This window comes from Peromyscus eremicus, chromosome 23 (genome assembly GCF_949786415.1).
Source record: "Peromyscus eremicus chromosome 23, PerEre_H2_v1, whole genome shotgun sequence".
NCBI classification, from domain to species: Eukaryota; Metazoa; Chordata; class Mammalia; order Rodentia; family Cricetidae; genus Peromyscus; species Peromyscus eremicus.
The window spans coordinates 17,862,761-17,890,686 of record NC_081438.1 but is presented as its reverse complement, the minus strand read 5'-3'; the positions used below and the strand labels follow the sequence as shown (position 1 = coordinate 17,890,686).

Below are 27,926 nucleotides of genomic sequence, written 5' to 3'. Positions count from 1 at the left end.
ACGTTGAAGAAGATGGTGGGATGATGAAAGAGATGGTAGTTGTGATGGTAATAAAGATGGATGTAGTGATGACGACGATGATGATGATGATGATGAAGGTAGGGGTTGTGTTGATAATGAAGATACTGTAGTGTTGTTGATGATGTTGAAGAGGGCTTTGCGACAATGAAGAAGACAGGGATTGTGGTGGTGATGATGATCAAGGTGGACATTGTGGTAATGGGGATGAAGAGAGAGGTTGTCGTGGTGATGACAAAGATTAGGATTGTAGTGATTGATGATGATAATGATGAAGTATGTGATGGTGATGGTGAAGGGAAGCTTGTCATGGTGATCCTGATGACTGAGTTGTGGCGATGAAGAAGAAGAAGAGATGATGATGATGATGATGGAGATTGTGATGATGATGATGATGATGTTGATGATGGAGGTTGTAGTGGTGATGATGAAGATGGGTTGCATCTATGATGATGATGGTGGAGGCTGTGGTTATGGTGACAAAGATGATAAGAATGTCAGGAAGGAACAGGACGTAGATGTTGGCTAGCCCTGTTCAGCCTAGCAGCTCTATGCAGGGACCCATGAACATCCCCTCACCTGTCTGAGTCTCAGTTCTCCTCTGTGGAACTCAGACACTGCTGGGAAAAATCAGGTGTAGTGCTTAGTGTTCATAAGGTCTGCTGCTCAGGACCCTGCCGCTGCAGATGCTCCCTTATTATGAATGTTACCTCTGTAAATTTGGCTTACTTCCGCTTCCCATTTAGTTTTCTTACTATGAGGGATTTCAGGTAGGTATTATTGTTGTTGTTGTCTTGTGTGTTGTGTTTTAATTAATAGAGACATTCTGTTTCCATATGTAACAGATGTTTGCTGAAGGCCAGCACATTTTGCTAGCTCCTTCTGTAAAAGCAGCGATAACTGAGGGATGGGATGGGGGACTAGACAGATGGATAGAAAGGTGGTTGCAAATTTGTGTTTAAATCGAATTCCCCACGAGCTCATACCTGCAAGGCTACCATGTGCAAATGTTTCACCACATCCCTGGTACCACTGCTGACCTGGACCTGGGGACTTCCCCGGGCCGTCTGAAACATTCACTTCCTGTCTCCCACAGGGCCAAGGTTAAGAAAGGAGTGAGCATCATTGCGGTGAGAGCCAGCAGCCCTTCCATCTGGGATGTCAAGCAGAGCTCGGAGTACACTGGGAAGTATGCTCCAGCTGTCATCGTTTGTCAGAAGGTAGCTGCTGGCCCAGAGAAGAGGTAAGTCCTACCTGGCCTGTGCTATGCTCAGATTCTCTGCCTCGGTGGCTTCCTATTGCTCCGAAGTTTGCTAGCTGACTTCATTGTGATTTGTATGTGGTGTGTCCAATCTGTCATTAATGTCTCTGGGTAAAAGTCTTCCAGATGGGGGCAGTGGGGGGGTCCTGTTCATAGAGAACCTATATAGGGCCATAGAAACTTTATCATGTGCAAGGACCTCTCCATGGAGTGGCATCTAACAGTAATTGAAGTTGTCACTTCTTTCTAGTTCATATCAGAGGTGTCAGAATGGTGGGGTATCTCTTAGAACGTATTTCCACATGTGTTAAACAAGGTAGCGTTCATTCTTTTACAGGCAGGGTGCATGCAGCCCACCTTTCCAGATCTGATGTCAACGTAATGCATGTGATTGTATTTGTGCACAGGCACTTTCTGATGGAACAGTGAGCCACCTGCTGTGGAATTACAGGCAATCGTGAATCACTCTAGGGAGAAATTAAAACCCGGATCTGCCTCTGATAGCCACCAAATTAGAAACAGGCAATTCACAGCTGGGCAAAGAACGGCTTGGCGACTTAGGAGTTCTTGATTTATTCCTTTCTCCCGGAACCTCATTTGGGGCTTCGGAGAATTCCTAGTCTGGTCACATACATTTTCTTTGTCACTTTTACATTTCTTCTGGATCTTCGTATTACTGAAAAATTGAGCAAAAAAAAAAAAAAAAAAATCAAAGGATGAATCTAGGAAGGTAGCCCATTGTTCCTGGAGTGCAGTTTCAAAACTCAGTGTTTGAAAAATATATCAATTTCCCATGATACGGAGGTGATGAATCACTTTGTGGCTATTACTGTTTTGTTTGATTACCCTGCCCCCCCCCATTATCAAAAGCACTTGAAATCAATTCAGGGATCGTTTGGCTTCCGTCTGTCTCTGTGCTTCTTTACCTGGTGTTAATTGGAGGAATCTGGGTCACCTACAGCAGTCTGTGTCCCTCCCTTTTTTTTCCCTGACTGGAAAAGAAAATGAAAAGAAAAGAGGAAGTCGGTGTTTGAGCTCTGCCCTGAATGTTTGTGTGGTAGGAGTGGGTGACACAGAGGGACTTGTGGGTCTTACATGTGATCTTGGCCCAGTGTGCCCGTGCAAGAGATCCAGTTTGCAAAATGAGCACCATCCTCACGCAAAGTGACTTTGTGTCAAGTAGCCAATAGCCATCCGGGGGATAGATAGGCAGATGTGTGTAAAAATGGGTAACGGTAGACAGAGTGATTGGTGGATATGAAGTCTGGATTGACTTATCAATGAATAGATAGATGGTATTGTGGTTTTGATGTGAAATATCCCCCATAAGCTCACTCATTTGTTTGAACAGGTGAGTCTTCAGCTGGTGGCCTGTTTGGGAGGTTGTGGGAAGTTCTGGAGGAAGCAGATCACTAGGGGTGGGCCTTGAGACTCTGTTTCCTGTTTGTTCTCCTTCCTGATTGCAGATGCAATGTGCCTGCCCACCCCACACTTTTGTTTGTTTATTTGTTTGTTTTTTCAAGACAGGGTTTCTCTGTGTAGCCCTGGCTGTCTTGGAACTCACTTTGTAGACCAGGCTGGCCTCACACTCAGCACACACACACACACACACACACACACACACACACACACACACCAGTGTAGGGTCCTAATGTGACAGGTCTGCAGATGGAGCTTCATGAAGAAGCCTAGACCAAAGGCTCCTTTGGTGTCAGAATCATGTCTTGCTTGCGGCTACGTCCCCAACTTCTATGGCAATGCCTGGCACGCAGGAGAATGCCTATAACTGCTTGATAAATTTTAATGAAGTCTGGAATGAGACTGTCTCTGTTCACACATGCATTAGGATACAAGTCTAAATGCATACTTATGGAGTGGTCTCTGGTTTATGAGTTCAAAGATGTCCACTCAAGAAAAACATAGAAGGATACTTATCTGAGCAGATGCTGTCCCAGAAAAACTCCAGAGGAGCTTGACACCTGGGACTCCTGCAGGCAGAGCTGGGGACCTGGGAAAGGTTGAATATGAATTAATTTCTACAGTGAACCATTTGGCTGAGGTTCCCCCCCACACACCCACTCTGTGTCTGTTTTCTACTTAGCAAAATGTACATAATGAAAATAGATATTTTTATTAGGTACCACATATTTATTAGCATCTTCCATAGTTATCTCTAACTAACCCCCTTCCAAACCTTTCATTTTATACGTCTGTCTTCATAGAATGGAATCAGGGGAAACCTTGGTCCATTATTTCAGGTGATGCTGAAGCGAGGCAAGGTCCTTTGTTTCTTGAGGATAATTGGAAAAGGTTTCATTGAGTTGACGCTTTGATAACATTGGTAGGTTTGGCTTGAGGGGCTGTTTGGCTTTATAAATCCTTTCTTCTCTCTGGCCATTTCTCAGATATCTTAGGACTCGGAGCTCAGCTGTTGGCAGCTCAGGAGAGGCAGTCTTCATTAGCTGGAGAGTCATAGATTGTGTGTTGCTGATAATCTTGCTCGGATCAGGAAGCCGCCTTAATGAAGTGAAGTCGCTATGACAGGTGCAATTTCATGGGTAAGGAGCCACTTTCGTATCAGCAATGAACTCAGCGGGAGTTAGTGAAGATCTCTTATCGGCTTCAAGTTCATATTCCTTGTTTGAAGAAGTTTGTTTGCTGAGAGTCTCATCTTAATGCTGTTATCTCGACGATCAGATCTGCTTTGATTTGCCTTCTTGGATCCTGAAACTACAGCAGAATAGCTAATTGCTCTCTGCCCCCAGATCCCATTCTGCATTTTCAGAGACTCGCTGTCCATGGCACTGACTTAGATAAATATGTACAAAGCCTGATGTGTAAAATTCTCTCACGGATGGGGGTTTCCCAGAGGTTCCTATGGTGAATCTGCAAATGATGTTCTTGGCACACAGACTTAAGTCTGAACAAACTTGAACGATACCAGCCTGCATTCTTCTGAGTTCCCTAGGATGGCTGAAGCCTGGAGAGGTGTTCACCTCCTTTAGAGAGAGGAACTATGAGAAAAGCTACCCATTGGCTCACTCTCTGGCTCATGCTCTGCTAGCTTTCTGGTCTTAGGAGACTGTGTGTCTTCAAAGCCTTGGTTTTTTGACAACATCTTGTAGACAGGCAGGCATGCATCACAAGAAATCAATCTTGCTCATAATGATCTTATATTTATTCCATGCAATACTGATTTTCCACTTACTGTAGGTAATTGTTTCATTTTAAAACAAATATATTTTACGTGATAGAATGAGCTGCAAAATGAGGTAATTGATGTTTAATTTGTATTTTAGATATAGATAGCTGTGTTTGAATTCGTGAAGCTATGCTAAAGTGAAGCCTGAGGGACACATATCAAACTGTATTTGTTAAGATTAATGTTCTCATTTTCTGTGATAAACACCATGACCAAAAGCAACTTGGGGAGGAAAAGATTTATTTGGCTTACACGTCTCAGGTCACAGTCCATCACTGAGGGGAGCCAGGGCAGGAACTCAATCAGGAACCTGAAATGGAAACCAAACCTTGGAGGAGGATGCTTGCTGGTTCATTCTCTGGCTCATGTGCAGCTAGCTTTCTCATACAGCCCAGAACCCACCTGCCTAGGGAATGGTGCCACCCACAGTGGCACCTACATCAATCATCAATTGATATAATCCCTCCCAAGCATGCCCACCAGCCAATTGGATTAATACATATTTTCATTTGAGAGTTCCTCTTCCCTGGGTGACTCTAGGTTTGTGTCACGTTGTCAATCAATGGCTTGAAATACGATAGCCATTCACTTCTTAGTCATGCAACAGAAGCAATGAAGACGGCCAGCTGGGAGAGACACTGCCATTCCTGGTACTGTTGGGTTCTTAGGCAACTGCTATGCTTGCACACCCTGTCAACTTAGGGCTTATATCCTCATAGATTAAGATAGCTGGAGGAATGCCAAACATTGCATCAACACGGCAGGTCAAGAAAGTGTGACAGGAAAGGATCACTTTTAAAAAGTGACCTTCCTGGAAACTTCTGCCAACCTCCACCCTCTCTCCCTTGTCAGAATAGGATGACATGGCTATGCCAGGCAGCTGAGAAAAGTCAGGAACTAGTTATTATTATTATTATTTTTAGACCATGTGCCAGGTCAGAATTAGTGTTCTGCCCCACAAACAAGAGCAGTATGGGTGGCATGGTGACCGGCAAACATCTCAGTAATTTACAAAGTAGAAACCTAGTGGGAATTCCAGTAGATGTTTAGATGAGGAGAGCATGCCTGTCTCTCATTCATTATCCCCATCACTTGTCACATTTCCATGGAAACCTACATCAGCACTGAACTCGGAACTCAGGGAATGCTCTCGAAAGATCAGACTGGAGAAGACAAGAGTCAGCCAATCTCAGTTGTGCCTTTAAAAAAAAAAGAATATATAACGGAATGTGAGTAGAGACCAGTACACAAAACATATCAAGAGCATGTACACATGCAAACAGATACATGGGATTTATGATGCCTGAAAGAAATAAAGACAGACTCTAACAAATCAGATTTCCCCACATGAAACAGCTCAGAGCCTGTCAGTGTTCTCAGATTCAAACTGAGCACCACGTCACAAAGACAAGTCAAGCCTGTAGGAAAAAGAAACTTCTAGAGGTCGGGAGGATGTTAAAAGATAAAAACATCACTTGCTAGATTCACTTCTACAGGAAGCAAACCCATTGTAATGGAATAAAGAGCACCAGGAGATAGAAACTCTAAGAACTGGAATGAGAAATATATAAAAATAAGAAAGCGAAAATCACACATTAGTGTAAAAAAAGAAAAGAAAAATGACAGCAGTAATATGATGTGGCAGATACAGAGTGACAATTAGGGTCAATAATTCTTGTATTAAACAGATGCCCAGAACAGGAAACAAGCACCCACAAGAAATGTGTGCATATGCATGTTTGCAGAGCCAGGCACTATGTTAACCAAAAGCTGGAAATCACTCAGTGATCTAAAATCCAAAGATGAGATAGATAGAACATAGTAGATCCAGAGGTGAAATATTATTCAGTAGAGAAAAGAGAGGATCGGGATGTGATACAGTTGGGCAGGTCTTGGAAACCTTATGCTATATGAGTTGAAGTGCGCACTTTAAAATGGTGGCATTTGTGGAGCTCATGGCCCCAGAGGTGAACCTACTACATTTATTCTGCTGAATGGATGTAGTATCAAAATGTCCTCTAAATTCATCTCTTCTACCCATAGATGAGTGATGCTCTCCGAGACGTTTATTTGTGGAGAGGGAGGTGGTTAATGGAGAAACTTGCAGTGCCTTTAGATATGACTAAATCTACACTCTTGAACTCACAATAGCTGTGGTTGTCTGTGCACAATTGAGCCAGTCAACATTCCAGCATAGAGTGGGAAGGGCTTCATGAACCCCTCACCCCCAACTGAGGAGCTATTGGCTTTTGATGGCTGATGGGGGAGAGAGAGTCAGTTTTCTTTTAAGGGTTTGGGCCCTTGTAGGTTGACCATGCTCTAGTAGATGACCCCACATCCAGGAGTATATGAGAATTGACTTGATTGACAGATTGGACTTGATGGGAGAGAAAGAAAGGACAAGGGACACGTGAAATATTCAAGTCAGGAAATACAGAGAGTCTAGTTCCCTTGTTGTTACATGGCTCTCCTAAGGAATTCTCTGGTCTCTTCTTCATATTGTATCAAGACCAAAAAATATCACATGTGTACACACACAGAGAAGCAACCCTGAGGACCATACATTGAGCATGCCTACAAGGGGAGTGTGGGTCTTATACTCAGATCCTTTAGGCTACATCTTTTCTCTTTACTCTGAATTTAAATTCTCCAACATGAGCATTGAAGTACATTAGTCATGTACAAAGTCTATGTTGAGGATGCACGGTGCTGTCTCTATGTGTTTAAACTCAGAGTCCACCAGGAGCCTTCCCAGCCAAATGTGTTTTTAGTAGATTCTGCTAAGAATTGTTTCCTGTGCTCCTGAATGGCATGATCTCTGGGTGTGTTGGCAGAGAAGACATGGATACAATAAAAGAGATTTCCTAGGATGAGGACAGGGATGATGCTGTCTCATTCATTGCTGGAGAGCTGTAAGAGGATCTGTGCTGTGGGATGGTCTGTATGTCAAGTATGTTGCTGATTGGTCAGTAAATAAATCACTGATTGGCCATTGGCTAGGCAGGAAGTATAGGCGGGACAAGGAGAAGAATTCTGGGAAGTGGAAGGCTGAGTCAGAGAGACACTGCCAGCCGCCACCATGACAAGCCGCGTGGGAAGGTCCCGGTAAGCCACGAGCCATGTGGCAAGGTATAGATTAATGGAAATGGATTAATTTAAGATATAAGAACAGTTAGCAAGAAGCCTGCCACGGCCATACAGTTTGTAACTAATATAAGTCTCTGTGTTTACTTAATCGGGTCTGAGTGTCTGTGGGACTGGCGGGTGAGAGAGATTTGCCCTGACCGTGGGCCAGGCAGGAAAACTCTAGCTACAAATGGCGCCCAACGTGTTGGCAAGAGTTTCCACCTAAAACCTGAGTAAAAAGATTCTAAAACGGAGCTAAAAACAGCTCCTAGTTGTCTCTTTCAAGCTAGCGGCAGACTGCGGGTTTGAGCTACTATGGCGGGTTCCTGGCGTGCATGCTCGACCTGCAGTATGGCGGGAATGAGGCCTCTGCAAGTGGTACATTAAGCTGTGTGGTGGATTTAGCCTTTGCTAGTACAAAACAAAATAAAACAAAAAAAGAGGTTTCTGGGCTACACGCTGCTTTGATAGAAGCATAGACCCACTATTTCTGAGAGTTGATGGCTCCCAGAGCTGGCGGAAAACGTGCCACCTCCATGTTGGGAAGCTGAGGTGGGCGGAGCCAGCAGCCACAGCGCCAGCGCCGTTTCAGGCTTAGAAGGCTGCAGTTTAAAGCAATAGGCTCAAGCTAATATAAAAAAATAAGCCACGTAAAGATGGCTACCACACAGAGAATCTGGATTATGTTCTCTTTGATATTCGTAACTGAAGAAAAACATTTGATTACAAAAGCTGTTGAGTTATGCCAAAATGTATATTTTAAAAGTACCTTGACTTCAAAATTTGGATGTAAGGATATGTTGCTTTGGAAAGGAGACTCTGCCAGGCAGGAAAACTCTAGCTACAGATCTGTCCACTGGAGATGTATGCATGGGGATGCTGTTGTAGAGGCCTGTGACTTGAAGTCACACAGCCCATAGTGGTGGCCCTGGGCCATGTCTGTTACAGATGTAGGTGAGAGACATGGGGGCCTTGTTCACAACAGTGCCTTTTGGAAATAGCAGAAAGTTAAAGACTAGTGACATGTTCATCAGAGAGCAGTTAGTTAAGAGTTAAGAGGGGTGAGAGGTGGCCCCATCCTGTTTATCAACACCAGGAAATACCTGAACATGTTGAGGCAGAGAACTCTTGAATAATGACATTATCTTAGTCTGCTTTATATTGCTGTGACAAAGCACCAGGATAGAAAGCATCCTGGGGAGGAGAGGTTTTTAGTTTACAGTTTATAATCCATTAACCAGGGAAGCCAAAGCAGGAACTCAAGGCAGGAACCTGGAAGCAGGAGCAGATGCAGAGGCCATGGAACAGTGCTGCTCACTGGCTTGCTCCTCATGGCTTGCCCAACTTGCTTTCTTATAGCACCCAGGACCACCAGCCCAAGCTGGGCCGCCCCACATCAATCATCAACCAAGAAAATGCCCCCAAACACTTGTTGACAGGCCAATCTTATGGAGATATTTTCTCAATTGAGAGTCTGACTCAACTTGATATAAAACTGGCCAGCCCAGTCATATAAAACACTATCTCTTTGCTTCTATGCGTTCATATCTGTGAGTAGACCAACATGTATGTGCCTGTTCATGTTTGTCAGGTGCATGTACACGTGTGTGTGTGGGTAGAAATCAGGTTAACCTTAGGTATCATTCCTCAGGGGCCCATTGTCTTATGTTTTAATTACATCTATGAGTGTTTCCTCCATGTATGTATTCAGGGTCTTCAAAGGCCAGAATAGGGTGTAGGATCATCTGGAACTGGAGTTACAGACAGTTGTGAGCTACCAGGTGGGTGCTAGGAGTTGAACCTGGGTCCTCTGCAAGAATAGCAAATGCTCTCTGAGCCCGCTCCATCTCCATCTGCCTTATTTTTTGAGACCCAATCTCTCATAGAACCTGGATCACCCAGTAGGCTAGGTTGCCTGGCCAGTGAGTCCCAGGGAGACACTTGTCTCTAACACCCCCCCCCCCCCCCGCCCCCGCATGCACCTTAGATCTTTTACATAGGTTCTTGGGCTCAATCTCAGGTCCTCATGCTCTGGGGACAAGCGCTGTCCTGAGTGAGCTGTTTCCCAAGCCCCTACCTCATGGTGCATCATCACCTTGTGAACAGAGCTCCACATGCAGATGTCATTTGAGAGCGAGAGATACCCTGTCTATGAGAAGAGATGAGAAAGGGTCACACCTCTCCTGGAAATACCCATGTTTAATAGATGCGCCTTCAGGTGGGGAAATATTTGGGGTTCAGTAAAGGATAGGGCCTCGGATTTGGTGACCACAGCCCCTTCTTTTGGCTGTGTGGATACAGCATTTCTGCATTGGCCTATGAGAAACAGGCCAGGCTAGGAGCCATCAGGAATTCACGCACATAGCCTCCACAGTTAAGGGGAGTTATAATCCCAGCTCTCTTTGAAGTTATGCCTCAGGCTGCTGCAGTTACCACGCCCTGACATTCGCTCAATCCTGTTCTACAGCTCGTGAGGGAACTCATGCCTTGCCTTAATTTACCCATGCATTGCCCTTTTATTACATCCATATATTTGGTGTTTAATATCTCCCATTTCCAAGCAGGGAACTATATTTAGAGCTAAATTATTTAATATCATTTTTTTTTCCCGTTGGGTAATGGTGGTGAGTTATTGTGTTCAGGCAGAAGCTACCGTTGTGGGTTCACGGCTTCTCCAGGGAGCCCTAGGCAGAAAATACCATTTTTTTTCCCTGGAGCTATAACATAGTAAATGTGGCATAAATGATAACCTGGTATCTACCATAATTATATGATGCGGCTCATCAGATGTTTTCCTGGACATTTCCATGCTGTGGATCATGGCTGACATTGTGTTGTTCTGAAGTTAGAATTTCACAGAAAGCCGGACAACTGGCCTTTGTACCGGGGCAAGATGACACTCTTCACTGTCTGACTTACTAGGAGCTCTTGCAGTCTCTGTTAGAACCAGTGTGACACCTAGGAAAGTGTAGGCTGCTGTTGGTTTTCCTATGACGTTTTAAACCCCCAGATGCTTCTATGAGAAGCATCCATGTCCTATGAGAAACATTATCAATGCCTAGATTTATGCCTATGTTGATTTCTTCTCGTACCTCATTTTTTCCTTCTATTTTCTCTTTGGATTTTTGGAAAGTTGCTGGGTGGGGGTGCATGTGTATGAACAGATTATGGAAGCCAGAAATCAACCTTGGGCCATCCTCAGTCACTGTCCACCTTGCTTTTGGAAGACACAGTCTTTCAGTGGCCTAGAGCTCACCAAGTAAGCTAAGGGGGACCGCCAAGTAAGATCCTGGGATCTGCCTGCTTCTTCTTCCTCAGCTCTGGGACTGTAAGTGCACACTACCAGGCCTGGCTTGTTTTAAGTGAATCCTGGGACTCAGATAAGGTTCTTGTGTTTGGACACAGAGCACTTGACTGGCTGACCCATCTCCTCTTTGGATTTTTGTACAAGTTCTCACCCTGTTGCTTAGGCTGGGTATGAGCTCAGAATCTTCCTGCCACAGCCTTCTGAGATCTGAGATTCTAGATCCTTTCTTCTAGCCCCTGTCTGTCTCCTGTGTCTGTGTCTCTATATACCTATGGCTCTAGTCTCATATTGGCTTCTTATCTACAGCTATTGTGTGGTCTGTTTATATTTTCTCACTGCAGAATTGAAGAGGATGCTTTCATTGTTTGCTGGTAAACGCAACTTTTTGCAATCCATTGGGTCTGATGCCTATTGATTCTGATATGTGCTATCCTGATGTGTGTTGGTCCTGATGCCTGCAGTCCTGATGTGTACTGTCCTGATTTATAGTGGTCCTAAAATGCATCTGTCGTGGAGAAGAATGTATTCTGCATTCCTTTTGAGGAGCCCAGCTCTCTCTCAGAGAGGGGATGCTACTTCACCACAGCCAGACACAGCTGCCTTTGGGTCCCTTCAGTGCTCAGTGCATTTTGTTACTCTACAGCAGCCCGGACTGTGAGCCTCACCTCACAGACCCTGAGCATCACCTCACACACTGTGAGCATCGCCTCACAAACTCCATGATCCAGGATTCCAGCGAGTTCAACTGGATGGAGCTAATGACAGATTTGGATCTTTTGCTTCTGGAGGGCCTGGGGAACAAGTTAGAATGTAACAGTGGTTCAAAGGGATATTGAGAGTTAAAAGAAAAGCGATGTGATCCTTTAAGAGAGGCTTGCTCAGAGTCCCACTGTGGGAAGCCCCACCTTGTCCCAGCATTCTGTAAAACTCACTCTGGTGGCATTCTCCTGCCTGGCTTCCTTTACTGCTGGCATGGATGGAGTCTGAGGAATTGTTTGCTTAGGACTCTCTTTTTCCTGATGGGTGCCAGCTGGTCTAAGGATGCTCTGGGTAACATCTGTGCTTGCATGGGGAGAAGTTGGCACTGGGGACATGAGACTTTCCATTCCTGCTGAGATCTTTACTTTCAGTTCTCTACGTATAAATCACATGCTACGACATTAGCCCTCTTCAAGTCTGTAGTCATGAGTAGTGTGGGGAAACGTAGTTGATTGTTTCGTTTAACTGAGAGGAAGGGAGAAAGAAACAGAGACAGATAGAGAAAAACAGAGATTCTTTCTTCCATTTTTTTTCTTTCTTTCAAGATAGGATCTCATTATATAGCCCAGGCTAGCCTGGAACTCACTATGTAGCATGAGCTGACCTTGAACTCTTGTTCTTCTGTCTCTGCCTCCCAGACATTAGGGATTACAGTCATGAATCACTATCCTTGGCGTGACTATAGTTTTATATAACATTTCACTGAAGAAATCCCCTTCTGTCTATCTGCACCGAGTCCCTGTGTTTACCCCAATTCTAGGCAACCAGGGTTCTCTTTCTATCTCTATAAAATTTCCTTTTTCTTAATAGTGCTTAAGTGAACATAACCAATGTCTAGCAATGGTGAGTGGGTAAACAGACTGTGATGACCTAGAAAAGGAACAAACTACTAACTCATTAAAAAGCAGTGGTTAACTTCAAAGTGTGCTGAAAGAAGCCAGATCCTTGAGGAGACACAGTCATGACTATAGTTAAATTCAACCTCTAGATCTCATTTTAAATGAATAGATATTCATTTCTCATTTGGACCCACTGAGTTACCAAGTACTGGGTTGCTATTATTATTATTTTTTTGGGGGGGTGTTTGAGACAGGGTTTCTCTGTGTAGTTTTGGTGCCTGTCCTGGATCTTGCTCTGTAGACCAGGCTGGCCTCAAACTCACAAAGATCCTCCTGGCTCTGCCTCCCGAGTGCTGGGATTAAAGGCATGTGCCACCACTGCCTGGCCGGGTTGCTATTATTGAGGCAGAGTCTCATGTAACCATAGCTGGCTTCAAACTTCCTATATATCTAAGAATGACCTTGAACTCCTGACCCTCCTGATCACCTGAGTGTGATCACATCAGTGTATGGGTCCTGAGGTTTGAACCCGGCACCTCCTGCGTGCTAGGCAAACATGCTATCCACTGAGCTACATCCTAGCCTCAACTTAAATGCTTTGACAGCAAAGTTGGAAGAAAGCCTGCTCTAGCCTGCCACCCTAACCACAGCAGCACTAGAATTTTCTCATCCCACTATTTTTGATGAGGTCTGTTTCTTTTAAATTAAACTTTGGTCAAAATAAATGCTAGTGGCTGCTGAGCACTTAATCTTTGTCTCAAAGGTAGGACCAACTGTATTCCCATGGTAATAAGATGCCCGATGACCTCAGTCTCCATCGCAAGGTGAAGGACTTCCTTTCCAGTGGTCTGAATTCTCAAACGCTTCAGAGCAAACCAGGTTTCTCATTTGTGTGCAGAATACCAATATGAAATACAATCCCATCAGGTTCAATTTCAAAATGTGCGGAGGAAATCGATGGGGGACTTCCTCTGTGTGAGAAGCCACCTTGTGGGGTCAGTTGGCACCAGGCATGGTCTCTGGGATTGCTTTGTCTACGGTCACTTAGTATTGAGATTGGACAGCTCCTGGATGGGTACCAGTGGATGTGTGTCAGCTGATCCCTCACAGAGACACACACATAGCACTGGATAAAGGAACATTGTGTTTGATTTGTGGGTCGTTCTTCTAACATGGAGCAGAGCCAGGTGGATGTCTAACAAGTCTAAGGATGGAGCTTGATTGATGGAGTGCTTGCCTAGCATACATGAAACCCTGAGTCTGGTGGGGCATGTCTGTCATCCCATCCTTAGGCAGGCAGAAGCATGAGGATCAAGAGATAAAGGTCATTTTCAGCTACCTAGAGATATTGAGACCAGCCTGGACTACAAGGGACCTTGACTTGGTGGTGGTGGTGGTGGTGGTGGTGGTGATGGTCATGGTCGTGGTAGTGGTGGTAGAAATGAAAATCCATGTGGCGCCCTCAAGAGACAGTGAGCCATGGTTTTACTTATTTGAAGGGGCCAGATGGGGAGCATGGCTTGGTGTTTAGAGATGTTTTTTAGCTTAGCTAGCTAAGCAGTTGTATGTGCAGGTCATTATTTACCTGACTTCTTCTTTTTTTTTTTTTGTTTTTTTGTTTTTTGTTTTTTTTTTTTTTGTTTTTTTTTTTTGTTTTTTTTGTTTTTTTTGTTTTTCGAGACAGGGTTCCTCTGTGTAGCTTTGTGCCTTTCCTGGAACTCACTTGGTAGCCCAGGCTGGCCTCGAACTCACAGAGATCCGCCTGGCTCTGCCTCCCGAGTGCTGGGATTAAAGGCATGCGCCACAACCGCCCGGCTTACCTGACTTCTTAAGGAGATGGCTTATGTATCAAGAATGGTTGTGATGGGTTCAAGTATCCCTATGCTCTGACAGCAACTCCATGCCTTCACAGAATACAGCATCTTAGCCCGTGAGGTCACTTATTCCTCTAATTGTTTTTCCATTTTAATGTAATTCCAAAGAGTTTATTTTACCACAAAACAGAAGAACTAGGGCCCCCTGAACTCAGAAGTTAATCATTAAAAAATAAATCAAACAATAAAAGCATCAGTATGATTGAATCCCAGGAAGAGGCTGCTGCTGAAGCGTGTTCTGAGTGCAGGGCTGTGCTGTCTGGGAGGGAGCAGCTGGTCAGCAAACCTCTCAGGACTGCAATGGCTTGGATCTGAAATCCCCACCCCCACCACAAGTTCACATATTGGTGCTTGGTCCTCAGCTTGCAGCACTATTTTGAAAGGCTCCAGTGACTTTAGAGAGCAAAGCCTAAATGGAGAAAATAGGTCACTGGGGTGAATACCTGGAGGTATATTAACCCAGGCTTTTCTCTCTCTGCTCCCTGTCCACTCTTGCTGCCCAAATTTCTTCCCAAGTATATATGGCCAAGCAGTCATGGGCAGAACCCTATGGCACCCTCTCTCCATTAAGTCGTGTTACGTATTTGTGTTACAGCAGCAGAGGTACCTGGCACTCAAGACTGTGGGAGTTTGTGTGTATAGGCTTGAGCCTCATTATTTCCCAGAGTTGAAGGACAGAAAGCCTGGTGGTTGGGATGAAGTATTTTGCTGTGTGCCATTGATTCCGTGTGAAATTATAGTTGGAGTCAGCTTAAAATGACATCATAGGAGCTCTCATGAGATGCTATCCTGAGATGGGACAGGTTGGGTCCCAGAGACAGAAACAAGAAGGCCCAGTGGTCAATCCAAGCCATTTCTAAGGAGCATTGCACAGGATGCAGTGCAGAAAGTCAGGCAAGAGCCACAGCTCTGGATATCCACAGGGAGGGTTTGTAGAATGTGGCTCAGGGCCAAGGTGAGTTTTTGCAGTTTTAACATGTTTGATCTGTCAGCATTTTGGACAACAACCTAAACAGCTTCATCACTGTGTGGAAAGTTCCCTGGTGACTTCCCTGCCCTGGCTTGGGTCCAAGCTTGCAGAGAAAACACTCAGCCAACCCAGTCAGTCACAGAATGGACAAGCCACCATTCCCTCAGCCAAGACGAAGGATGAAAGCCGGGAGCTGGGGCTTCATTAGTGAATCTGTGTTCTGTTGGACCCCTCAAAACCTGAGTCTTGCATAGTGACTATGGCACATGGTTTGTGCTAACAAAACAGTAATGAAGGAAAATGAATATATATATGCATATACATATATTATATAAATGGATATACCCATGTAAACATATATATAAGCATATATGAGTGTGTACATGTGTTGCCTGTGTATGGAGGTCAGAGACCAACTTAGGATTTCTTCCACATGACCCCAACTGCCTTATTTATTTAGACAGGGTCTCTCACAGGTCGGAAACTCATTGAATTTGCTAGGCTGGTTGGCTGTTGAGTGAGCACCAGGGGTCCAGCTGTCTCTGTTGGTTTTACACTGGGATTACAGGTATGCACCACTGCGCCCAGCTTTTTATTATTTATTCACAATACATATGTCCTGTGTTTCCAGAATTTCTCCTAGTTTGCAAAGTGCTTTCTACCTGGGAAACACACATTCTCTGGTTACGGCTTCTAAAGACCTGTCACTGCATCTGGTTTGAGTGTAATGGGTACTTGACAGTTCTGTGATACTTGTGACTATTTCCTCAGAATGATATTTTTAATTTCCTCAAAATAAACTTCATAGACTGAGGGATATGATTATAGTGACACTTATGTGTCCCTTAATAACAACATGAAAACTAAGCCTCTTTGAAACAGTTTTATTAGCCCTGTTATACTTTTCCATGCAAATACGTTGAAGATAGTTAATCATCCTCAGCCCCTAAGGGCTAAGAATCCTCAGATGGCATCAGCCCTGTGAACAGTGTGAAAACTGCACTCCTGTGTAATATTTATATTTTGAAGATAAATCCCTAGAATAGAGGAGCGTGTTCTGTTCTTTATCGTTGCTGTGATAAAATACTAGACAGAAGTCGCTTGTGGAAGGGAAGGTTTGATTTGGCTCCTCACTTCAGAGATGTTTCGGCCTGTCCTGGTGAAGAAAGCATGGTGGGATTCATACAGCTTGAATTTCTCCTGTCACAGCCTCGGGCCAGAAGAAAGAGTAGGCTGTTTGATAACCAACGGCCATGACAGTGAGTGTGTGTTGGGTGCCAGATTCATTTTGGATGCGGAGCAGTATGGCATAGGAACTGGTGAGAAGTGCCCATCTCAGTGACTCTTCCATAGGAGACTGTGCTAAATTCCTGTTTGAGGCTAGGAAACTGAAGGATGCATTTTTTTTTTCTCCCAATCCATGTTTATATCCCCTGAACTCTGAGTTCATAAACTTAAGACTGATAACCCTTGCATTAAAGGTGGCATGGGGCTCTTGAAATGCTATGTGACCTATTATTCAAAGGGAAAGAGTGTCCTTAAGCTAAAAATCTCCAATCACTTTACTTTGCGACTGGGGCTGGTAGCCTGTGCCAAGCTTCGGGTAATCATAAACAACAGAAAAACTTCAGGGAACTTTCTAGATAGAAGAGCAATGTTGTAGCAGGGGGAAGAAGTATCCTTTAACTGTTCAGTAACCCCTTGGTCCTTATTATGATCTTTATCTGAAATGCCCTCCCCCCAGGTCATGTCACCAAACATCTGTCCTCCAGTTGTTGGTGGTGTTTGGGCAAAGTTTGGGGGACCTTTGGGGTGCAGGGTCTGGCTAGCAGGAGTACATGGGGGATGATGACCTTGAAGGTGACACCTGTGTGTGTTTAGGGCCTCTACTCACTTCTTCTGGCCCCAGGCTGTGATAGAAGAAATTCAAGCTGTATGAATCCTACCATACTTTCCTCATCAGGACAGGCTGAAGCGAGGAGCCAAGTCAAACCTTCCCTTCCACAAGCTACTTCTGTCTAGTATTTTATCACAGCAACGATAAAGAATGGAACACGCTCCTCTATTCTAGGGATTTATCTTCAAAACATAAATATTGCACATGAGCCCAGTTTTCACACTGTTCACAGGACTGACGCCATCTGAGGATTCTTAGCCCTTAGGGGCTGAGGATGATTAAATATCTTCAACGTATTTGCATGGAAAAGTATAACAGGGCTAATAAAACTGTTGCAAAGAATTACTGGCCTGAGGCCTGGAGAGATGGCTCAGTGGTTAAGAGCACTGGATGCTCTTGCAGAGGACCTGGGTTCGATTTTCATTACCCACGTGGCAGCTCACAACCACCTGCAATTCCAATTCCAGAGAATAGGTTACCCTCTTCTGACTTCTGAAGGCACTGCATGCAAGTGGCCCATATATATATCAATACAGGCAAACACTCAAACACATTAAATAAAGCAAAAAAAATCTTGGAAATAAAAAATAATCACTGGCACATGAAAAATGCTCCCCAAGACCTTGGAACACTTCATCCCGAATGGGATGTCTCTGTCAAACCTCTCCCCTCGGGGCTCAGAGAGCTACGGGGAAGAGAAGGCAGAAAGATTGTAAGAGCCAGTGGGGATGGAGGACACCAAGGAAACAAGGCCTTTAGACACAACAGAACTGACATATAAAAGCTCAGAGACTGTGGCTGCATGCACGGGGCCTGCACAGATCGGAGCCACATGGATTCCCAGTGCTAAGAGGGAAAGTAGATACAAGCCCCATCCCTAACCCGGAAGCTTTGGGAGTGATAAACACTCACAAGGAGAATGTAGCTTTCACCAATGGAGAGCTCACTGGGTATCTGAACCACACTTAAGGGCAGACCCTCTATTCAGCAGTAGACAGCCAAACCAAAACAAACTCAATAGTATTTTTGAAGTGTTTTTGTTTTTGTTTTTGTTTTTGTCACAAAATGCTTTGTCTAGGCATTTTTGTTTCGTTTCACCTGGCAGATCTTTTGCTTATATGTATTATGGTCTCTGACTTGGTTTTTACCGGTATCCAGTATGTATGAATGTGCGTGTCTCATGCTTTTTCTCTGGCTGTTTCTTCCTGGTTGTTTGTTCTGTCCTATGACAGCTCGTTTGTTTTTATTTTGTTATTAATATTGTTTTAGATTTGTGTTTGTATTCTAGTGAGAGAGACAGAGAGACAGAGACAGACGGAGACAGAGAGACAGACACAGAGAGACAGAGAGAAAAGGCGTGCGTTGGAGTGGGTGGAGAAGTGGGAAGGATCTAGAAGGAGTTGCAGAAGGGGAAGCTGTAATCAGAATATATTGTATGAAAAAATACTTTCAGTAAAAAGGAAATAAAGGCTAAAAACTCAAACAAAAATGTTCATCTACTAGCATATTAAAGTAGCATAGAATAAAATATATAGATTAGCAAGCTCATTTCCGAACGACTGTAAATTATATAAACATATGTATACACACGCAACATAGTTATGTGAGTGAAAGTGAGAAATAACACAATGTGAATGACAGAGAGACTAGAGTAATATATGTTTTCACCTCAATCCAAGCCTTGAAGCCTCTCAAGAGCCCGTAGTGTACCAGGCTCTGTATTGTGCATGGAAAACAAAAAACAAAAAACAAACAACAAACAACAAAAAAAGCTAAAACAGAAGACCTGAGTGTGCTCCTGATCATAGAACCTTGTTTTTTTCATTTCCGGTCCCGCGACGCATCCTGTCATAAACCCCGGCCAGCTTTATCGAGTACAAAATAAAACACGTGCGGAGGTTTTAATTCTTTGATTGTCCCTACAAACTTACCATGGAAAGATACAAGCCTTCCTTTCAAGTGTGAAATTGGGCTTGGCGCTTGATGGGAAGAGAGCCGTCCAGATAGTGAGGCTGAAATAGTTGGCTTTCTGTATAGATGAAGCACTTTCTTCGAGGGGCCCTGCAGTCTGAGGATCTTGTAGCAGCAGATGTGAAACGTTGGGGAACATGGGACCAACTGGGGAACATGGGACCAACTTCTCTCCGACTGAAGAGTGAGAGGTATCCGCCAAGCTTCAGGTGGGGGTGTTGCATGGCTAGGGATAACAACCTGGAGTGAAAATTAGCATGACTGTAGCCTAGGATTCAATCATCTGAGCAGATGTGTTAAAATCATACAAAAAAAAAGAAAAAGGAAAAACCACTACATTCTAAAGGCAGCAAACTTGCTTAGAAGTTGGGTTTTCTTTAAAGGAACCTATGTCATCAGAAAGAACAAAGTATGGGTCCTCTGGCCCCTTAGTCAACTGTGGGTGCCGCGCCGCAGATGGCCTGCAAACTAATTTTGGAGTGACCTTGTGATGGGGTTATGGGCCTGAGAAATTGCAGTGGAGGCCTCAGGCGAGATTTATGGGATGACTCGGATTGGATTTTGCATGAGGAAGGGAAAATGTCATTTAGCATTTATTGTCTGGTGCTATGCTAACACCAGGCGATGGGATGGCCAGACACTGTTGACACTGCTGTCCCCCTGCCCACTTCCTCCGGAGGGCCTGTTGCTAGTCAAGGGGAAGAAAAAGCTGTATGACTTCACACCTGCTGGCCAGGACTTCTTCCTGCCCCTCCTTTCTTCCATCTCCAAATGTTACCTTTTCCTTAGGGCGTACACGAAGACCGCCACATTTGCTAATGTCAGATACCGTGATGTCCTGGTACCCGGAGGATTGCGAACTCACACAAACATCTCACATCTGTTACCAGCCTCTTCGAAGTCTTTTTTCTTATTCCTCTATTTTTAATTCATTAACTGCTTATATTTCTCATGTGTGCGTTCATGTATGTGCAGAGCTATATGAGCACTTGTGTGCAGTCTGGAGGCTCAAGATTGACATCACGTGTCTTGCTCAGCAGCTCGACACTTTATTCTTTGAGGTAGGATCTCTCACCGAACCAGGCACTCATCTTTTCAGTTCGCCTTGCTAGCCCCGAGGATCTTCCTGGCTCCCAGTTCTCCAGTGCTGGGATTACAGAAGCATGCTGCTATGCCCAGCGTGTCTGTGTGGGTTCTGGAGGTCAAACTCAGGTCCTCATGCTTGTGTGTCGAGCACTTTACCAACAGCCTTCTCCCCATCCCCCCCTTCTTCTGGATTTAATTCATTGGAGCCTTTTAATTTTAACATTGGATAAATTCACATTCAGGAAGGTGAAATCACTCCTATGGAAGAATGAGTAATATTCCCTATCCTACTTTGACCTTGACCTCTGCCCTTGACCCTACAACGTGAGAGTCTCTTCTTTACATTGTAAAAGGGCTTTGCAGACATGAGCAAGTTCTGTCTTTGGTGGTGAATGAAAGAGCAGGTGAATGAATGATTGAATGAATGAGCATATTTAGGATGGGTGATGATCCTGGGTGCCACCTTAGTCCCAGAGCGTGAAGCAGCTGTTTGGGGTGCAAGAAGCAAAGTACTGGGTTTGCCCTCGATGATTCCAGTCTTTGTAGCATGTGGATTCCATCCTTTTGCACCTCCAGAACTCAGGAGAATCCAGATGTGAGGTTCTAGGTCCCTGTGTTTGCAGCAGTGGGTTTTAGCAGCCAGAGGAAGGCAGCTCTCCTTCCCAACTCCTCCTACTGCCGTCCTGGGAGACCTGGGTTTCATGCCCCAGGAAGACAGTCCAGAGCTCCAGCTCTGGCATAGTCTGAATTTAACACCCATTTGAGGAGTGAAGTCCTTACCAAAACTACATCAGAGCAATTAGGTGGCTCTATTGGAAACCACATGACCAAGGTCTATACTCCCCATCACTAGGCGTTCTGGAATGTTGGGATCAGCATTGTGATTGGGGGGGTCACACTCCTGTCTGTGGGGGCTCCAGGTTCAAACAAATCATAGCCATCAAAAGAAAGTGTCCTAAAAGCAAAATGTCTTATAATCCCAAACATCAGCCATTCTTTCAAGTGGCGGGATCCGTCAGATCTGTCCCGCTCAGCTAATGACAAGAGGTGACTAATCAACACTGGGCCGTTTGTTTTCTGCTGAAGACGCAGAGATAAATAAAACAGGTTCTGCGTGTCCATGCAGCTCACACACACACACACACACACACACACACACACACACACACACACACACACACAGAAACCGTTTCATGGTTCTGAGATGGGTGTGATGAGAGGTGAGTGCTTGCTATTGATTTTCTGAGACATTTCAACATTCTACATATAACAAGCTCGGCTTTCAGTGTCGAAAAAGAGAGAGGAGAGAGAAACCACAGTTTGACAGCAGAGGCATACACTAGGAACACGATGTGCTCTGTGGAAAGTCTCGCTTTGTATTTCTGGATCATTCACAATTCTATCTATTAAAAATGACAGAAAACCTCCAACTTGTTCATTCAAAGGGAAAGAGGAGAGAGGAGCAAAGAGGTTTGATTGAGATGTGGTGGTATTCAAGTTATTGGTTCATGAAAGAAAACTAGCCCCTCGTGAGTGATTGGCAGTGGTTTAAATGTCTTTGTGGAGTCTTTGAACACCTGCCATTGACAGGTAGAGTCTAATAAACTTCTATAAGATGTGACTGGATTGGCTACTCGCCTGAAGTGAATGGGACAGACCAGATGCGTAGCCAGTGGGAATAACGTGTAAGGTGCCTGTCCACTCTGGCTTCGATCTCTCTAGAGACTAACACTGAAGTTAATGGCCGCTATGACACAGGGACATTTGGAGATGCACTGAGACCTCCTACAATGATAAGCCTTACCAGACTAGTAAGGACGCCTCCTCAGAGACCTTCCTACAGCCTATACCAAGTGACTGATGCCTGCAGTCCTGATCAATTAGAAGGGAGATTCGGAGCTCAAGTTACCAACCCCAGGTGCTCCTAAGTGTCGGGACTACAAAGGCACAGGGACAAGCCAACAAACTGATTTTCCTCTACCAGATAAAGATGGATTTGCAGCTCCAACGTAGGCTACATTTGCTGTTTGTCTGGCTTGCCTACTCCCTCTGCTGACTAGGTTCTTGGAAGTACCCCGCTTCCTTGTGATGAATGGACAACAAGGATCCCAGAGTCAGCCCATCCCATTTTCAAGTCTAATTGAAAACACTCAACAAAGCCTGTCTCCTACAGTCCCTCTAGAACCACAGGACCACTGTGCTTTCCCCTAGCTTTGCCATTGAACCAACCCCACAGCCAAGATGGAGTCTAAGTGCTGGAGATGGAGGGGTAAGGTCAGGGTCACTAAGGCACAGGAAGAGATTTGCAAGAGGCACGTTCTTGTTTTATAGGACTATGGTCTCCTTGGGAAGGGAGAGAGACATTTAGTGAGCTATTACCTGAGTCACCGCTCTATGTCAGGTGTGGTCATAAGCTCTGGGTTTATATCCGGGAACTGTCAAATCCTGGACCAGTGGCTTCTCAGGTCATGCCCATCCTGCACCATGTCCCTCTCCATCCTCAGAGCTGATTCTGCAGGCTACCAGACTCCCTCCATCCTCCTACCACTCAGGAATCAGAGACTGACTGTGAGCAATTATGGACAATTCACCAATCACATGACAAGAGAACCCAACCTACCTGCAACACCTGTAAAAAGGAACTCCGCTTGGTCACGTGAGCCTCACATGTCTGTGCATAGTGCTAATACTTCTAATGAATCTCTTACCCCGAAGAGCAATCTGTCTCAGTCTTCCTCTTTAATCCCAAATCTGAAACAGCTCACAGTGATGTTGTGACTCAGGTTTTCCTACAGGAGACTATCCTATGGCCCGTGTGTGTGTATGTGTGTATGTGTGTGTGTGTGTGTGTGTGTGTGTGTGTGTGTGTGTGTGAGAGAGAGAGAGAGAGAGAGAGAGAGAGAGAGAGAGAGAGAGAGAGAGACTGGTGCCTACAGTCTTGATCAGTCAGAAGAAATCACTGAGCCCAAGCTACTTACCTCCCAAAGCTGCTTCCAAGTGCTAGGTCTTCAGAGACATGGGGACAGTCAACAAACTGTTTCCCTCAAACCCTCAACCAGTTGTTCTTTACCTGTGGTTTGTGACCCCTTGAGAGTAACAGATCAGATATCCTGCATATTAGATGTTTCCATTATGATTCCTAACAGTAGCAAAATTACAGTCGTGGAGTAGCAATGAAACAGTTTTATGGTTGGAGAGGTCACCACAACATGAGGGACAATATCAAAGGGTTACAGCATTAGGAAGGTTGAGAACCACTGACATAAACCCTCCGTAATGGTGCAGTGACTTGGATTTTGCTCTTGACACCTAAACCCTAACGGTTTCAGGAATGAAACATCGAGAGAGCCAAAGCTGACCCTTTGCAGGGTTTAGATCCCAGTAAGCGAACTCGGATGGTGCAGACGCTGTGAGGTCAGGGCCTGGAGCTCCGTCTGTAGCGTGCTTGCCTCGCATGCACAGAGGCCTGGACTTGATCCTCAGCATTGCACGCAGCCAACTGTGATGGCGCATTCCAGAATCCCAGCATTCAGGTGATAGAATCAAGAGGGCTAGGAGCTTGAGGTCAACCTTGGTGACAGAGAGTTCGAGGCCAGCTTGAGCTGCATAAGACCCCGTCTCAAAGCAAAACAAAAACAAAAAGGTGAAAAAGAAGGGAATGGGGGGTGGATGGGTGGGAGAATTCTGAAGGGTTGGGAGGAGGGAAGAGGGGGATCTATGATTTGTATGTAAAATGAATAAAAAAATTCTAAAAAAAAAAAAGAAAGAAGGAAAAGAAAAGAAACAAAGCGCAAACACTAGAAGCCCAGCTGGTAATACTACTCTGCTCATCCGACAGCTCCGACATTAACTGGGACACTTTCTTCTAAGTCTTATTTCTCTCATCTGAAAAATTAAGATATGAAACATCTTCCCTCTTTTCAGAAAGTTTTCCCCCCTGCCGATAAAATGGGGTGATTGATGTGTGAATGGCGCATAAACCACACAATATTATTGTTTTCAGTCTTAAAACCGAGAGGAAATATGTGCAAATCATCGTTCTGACAGAGGGCTGATGCTCAAAACCGAAGACAAATGACCCAGTTTAGAAGAATGGGCCGCGTGTTTGAACAGAGATTTCCCCAAAGAAGATATGCAGATGGTAAATGGCATGACAGACACTTGGCACCATGAGCTGTCGGAGAAACATAAATTTCTATAGAAGATGCCAGGCTACAACCTGGAGTAGGGCTGAGTGCAAAACAAACATAAGCCAGGCATGTGGGCATGCCCCTGTAACCCCAGGACTCGAGAGACTGAGGCTGATGATCATTTTCAGTCCAAGGCCAGTCTGGGTTGCACAGTGAGGACCAGGCAGCCGGCGCTACTGAGTAAGACTCAAAGCTAACGAACAAACAAAAGCAAACGAGTACACAGGAGCTCAAGATTGACATGATCACAGCAGTCCTCCCTCCCTCCCTCCCTCCCTCCCTCCCTCCCTTCCACTCTCTCTTCCTCCCATGTGTATGAGTGTTTGCTTGCATGTATGTATGTGCATCACAAGCATGCAATCCCAACAGAGGCCAGCAGAGGGCATCGGATTCCCTGGAACCAGAGTTACAGACGGGTTGTGAGTCACCGTGTGGGTGCTGGGAATCAAATCCAGATCCTCTGTAAGAGCAGCCAGTGTTCTTAACTGCTGAGCCATCTCTTGAGCCCCAGTTACAGCAGTTTGAATCATACTTCCCCACACGCCCACACTACATGAGAAAGATGTAAACGTACAAAGGAGTGAAGTGTTAATGTGCAGAGGTGAATCACAAAGCCATGAGAGAGAAGGCGCTGTTGGGAGATGGCTCGGATGGGGAAGGGGACAATGTAGAACACTGTAGGTCACCGTGAGAGACCCTATCAAAAAATAACATGGGCAGCTCCTGAGGAGTAACATCAGCACACACATGTACCTGTGCACACATGTACATGCATACAAGCAATGCCCCCACGCAAATAATCAGACAATAAAAGAAGATGCTGGGCGAAGGAAATTTAGCACAGAGGAGTTTGTACTGCAGTGTTGTAATTACATGAAATTCCATAGAAGATAAAGCTAACCTATAGTGAGGAAAAGCATATGCAAAGCTAACTCAGGCAGCCAAGGGCTGGGATCTAAGTATGCAGATGCTTGAGGGTCACAGCATCAGGGTGTGTGGACATATTCCATATTTTGATCATGTAGACATTTGTGAAAAGTCATCCAACTGTGCAAGTGGGTGAATTGTGATTCAACCTATTTTATTTATAAACAAATTTTAATATTTTAATTTTTATACATGTGTGTGCCTGCTTGTGTGTTTGTGCACCAGGTGCTTGTAGTATCTGTAGAGGCCAGAAGAGGGCATTGTATTCCATCAAGCTGGCATTACTGAAGATTGTAAGTTGCCATGTGGGTGCTGGGAACTAAAGGCAGTCTTCGTTCAGAGCAGGCTCTTCACCACTGAGCCATCATCTCACTAGCCCCTAGAATAAATGTTTAACTACAGCCTCATTGACCTTCCAAGGACTTAGAATGATACTTTGGAGGAGGTGAAAGAGGCTGAGTTCTTCTAAAAGTGGCCTCAGAACTTTCCTGCTGGCATGGCACTCTGCCTTTCTAGACAGCAAGCTCAGACATTCTGAATCATCAATTGGCTTGATTGCCCAAAGTGCTGGTTCATAAATAATGAGTGTAATCAGGGTTTGCGAGATGGCAAGCTGCAGTCTTGATGTGGACTGTGGATAGGATTTATTTCCCCCACACGGTGTTTGAAATTGGGACATTTCACATCCCAGTGTTGACGTCTGGGTTGTCACACAAAATGATGAGGCCTGCAGCCCTGGGTCTGCCAGGCTGGTAGCGATCATGGAATGTCATGGATACCCTTTGCATGGAAGAACTATACTTCAGTCTGCGTCTTCCATCTAGCATCTGTCACTCACTTTCTTTTGAAGACAGGATTTTGAAGTGCGATCCTGGATATCAAGGGTGAAAGCTGCAAGATCAGAGAAGCAGAGCAGCTAGCTACCAGAGACGTCTTATCTCTACAAAATCTCAAACCAAAAAGGCATCCTGTCTCTAGGCATCCTCAGACTGAATGGGCACTGTCTCCACCTGTCTTATATTCCTGTCTCCACCTCCCTAGTCCTGGAATTAAAGGCCTGAGACTACCAAATACTGGGAACAAGGCTTGAGCCTCCCATGTACTAGGATCAAAGGTGTGCACCACCACCGCCCGGCTCTGTTTCTCTTTTAGACTGGTTCAAGTTCATATAGCCCAGGATGGCCTTGAACTCCTGATCTTCCTGCTTCCTCCTCCCAAGTGCCACCTGGCCTCTGTGGTTGACTAGTGGCTAGCTCTGCCCTCTGATCTCCAGGCAAGCGTGATTTGTCAGAACACAAACAAAACAGCATACAACAGGATTTCATGGAACCCATGCTGACCTCAACTTCTTCTATAGCCAAGGATGACCTTGAATTTCTGGTCTTCCTGCTTCTACTTCCTGGGTGTTGGGATTACAAGTGTGTGCCACAATGCTGGAAGTCAAACACATTGCTTCATGCATGATTGGTAAGCAGTAAGCCACAGCCCCAACCTGTATCATTCATCTTCAACACTGGCTCCCTGCTCGTTGTCTAGGAGACCTGTTCTTTGAGTGAGTGTATTTGGGGAAAATTATTTACAGCTGTTTTGATCTATGCAGCACCTCTTTTAAAATTTCTTTTAGATTTATTTTACTTTATGTGTATGAGTGTTTTGTTTACTTTATATGTATGATGGTTTGAATGAGAATGGTCCTATAGGCCATATTTAAATACTTGATGCCCAGTTGGTGGAACTGTTTGGGAAGGATTAGTGGGTATGACCTTGTTGGAGGAGGTGTGTCACTGGAGAAGGGCTTTGAAGTTTCAGTTAGTTCTCTTTCTCTGCTTCTAACTTGAGCATCAGGATATACTGATCCACTTCTATGCCTGCCTGCTGCCATGCTCCCCACCATGATAATCATTGACCACTGGAACTGTGAGCCCCCAAATTAACTGCTTTCTTTTGTAAGTTGCCTTGGTCATAGTATTTTTGTCACAGAAGTAGAAAAGTAACTAAGACCATGTTTTACTTGCATGTATGTATGTTCATTGGGTGCATGCCTGATCCCCATGGAGGTCAGGGAAGGGTGTCAGATTTCCTTCAACTGGTGTTGTGGGTGGTTGTGAGCCACCACGTGAATGCAGGTAACCAAACCCAGGTCCTGCTCAGAGCAGCAAGTGCTCTTAACCGCGGAGCCCTCTCTCCATCCCCCTATGCGGCATCTCTTTAATTTTTTTTTTTTTTACAACAGTTCTGTAACACAAATGCCTTTATTGCCTTTTCCTAGGGACGGAGATGTAAGGTAAAGGAAGGAAGCAACTTCCCCAGGGATGCTCAGCTAGAACCCAAGCAGTTTCTTATGCAATTCTTCCTAATGATGAAGAGGAGGAGGAAGGAGAGAGGGGATGGGGACCAAGGGAAGAAGGGACAAGAGGGGAGGAGGGCAAAGAGGAGGGGATAGAGGGAGAGAAGAGCTATTATTCTGAAGAAGCCAGGCTGATTATCATTGTCTGGCTC

At 44.9% G+C, this 27,926-nt stretch overlaps 1 protein-coding gene across 1 annotated transcript in view; it reads left to right on the top strand.

Moving 5' to 3' along the window:
- The window catches only part of LOC131898586 (transmembrane protein 132D-like), a 278,475-nt gene that overhangs the window by 130,721 nt on the left and 119,828 nt on the right, over window positions 1-27,926 (top strand). Inside the window, exon 2 of the mRNA XM_059249773.1 lies at window positions 1,115-1,261. Within this exon, the coding sequence (XP_059105756.1) occupies window positions 1,115-1,261 (147 nt within the window). The remainder of the gene's footprint in view (window positions 1-1,114; window positions 1,262-27,926) is intronic.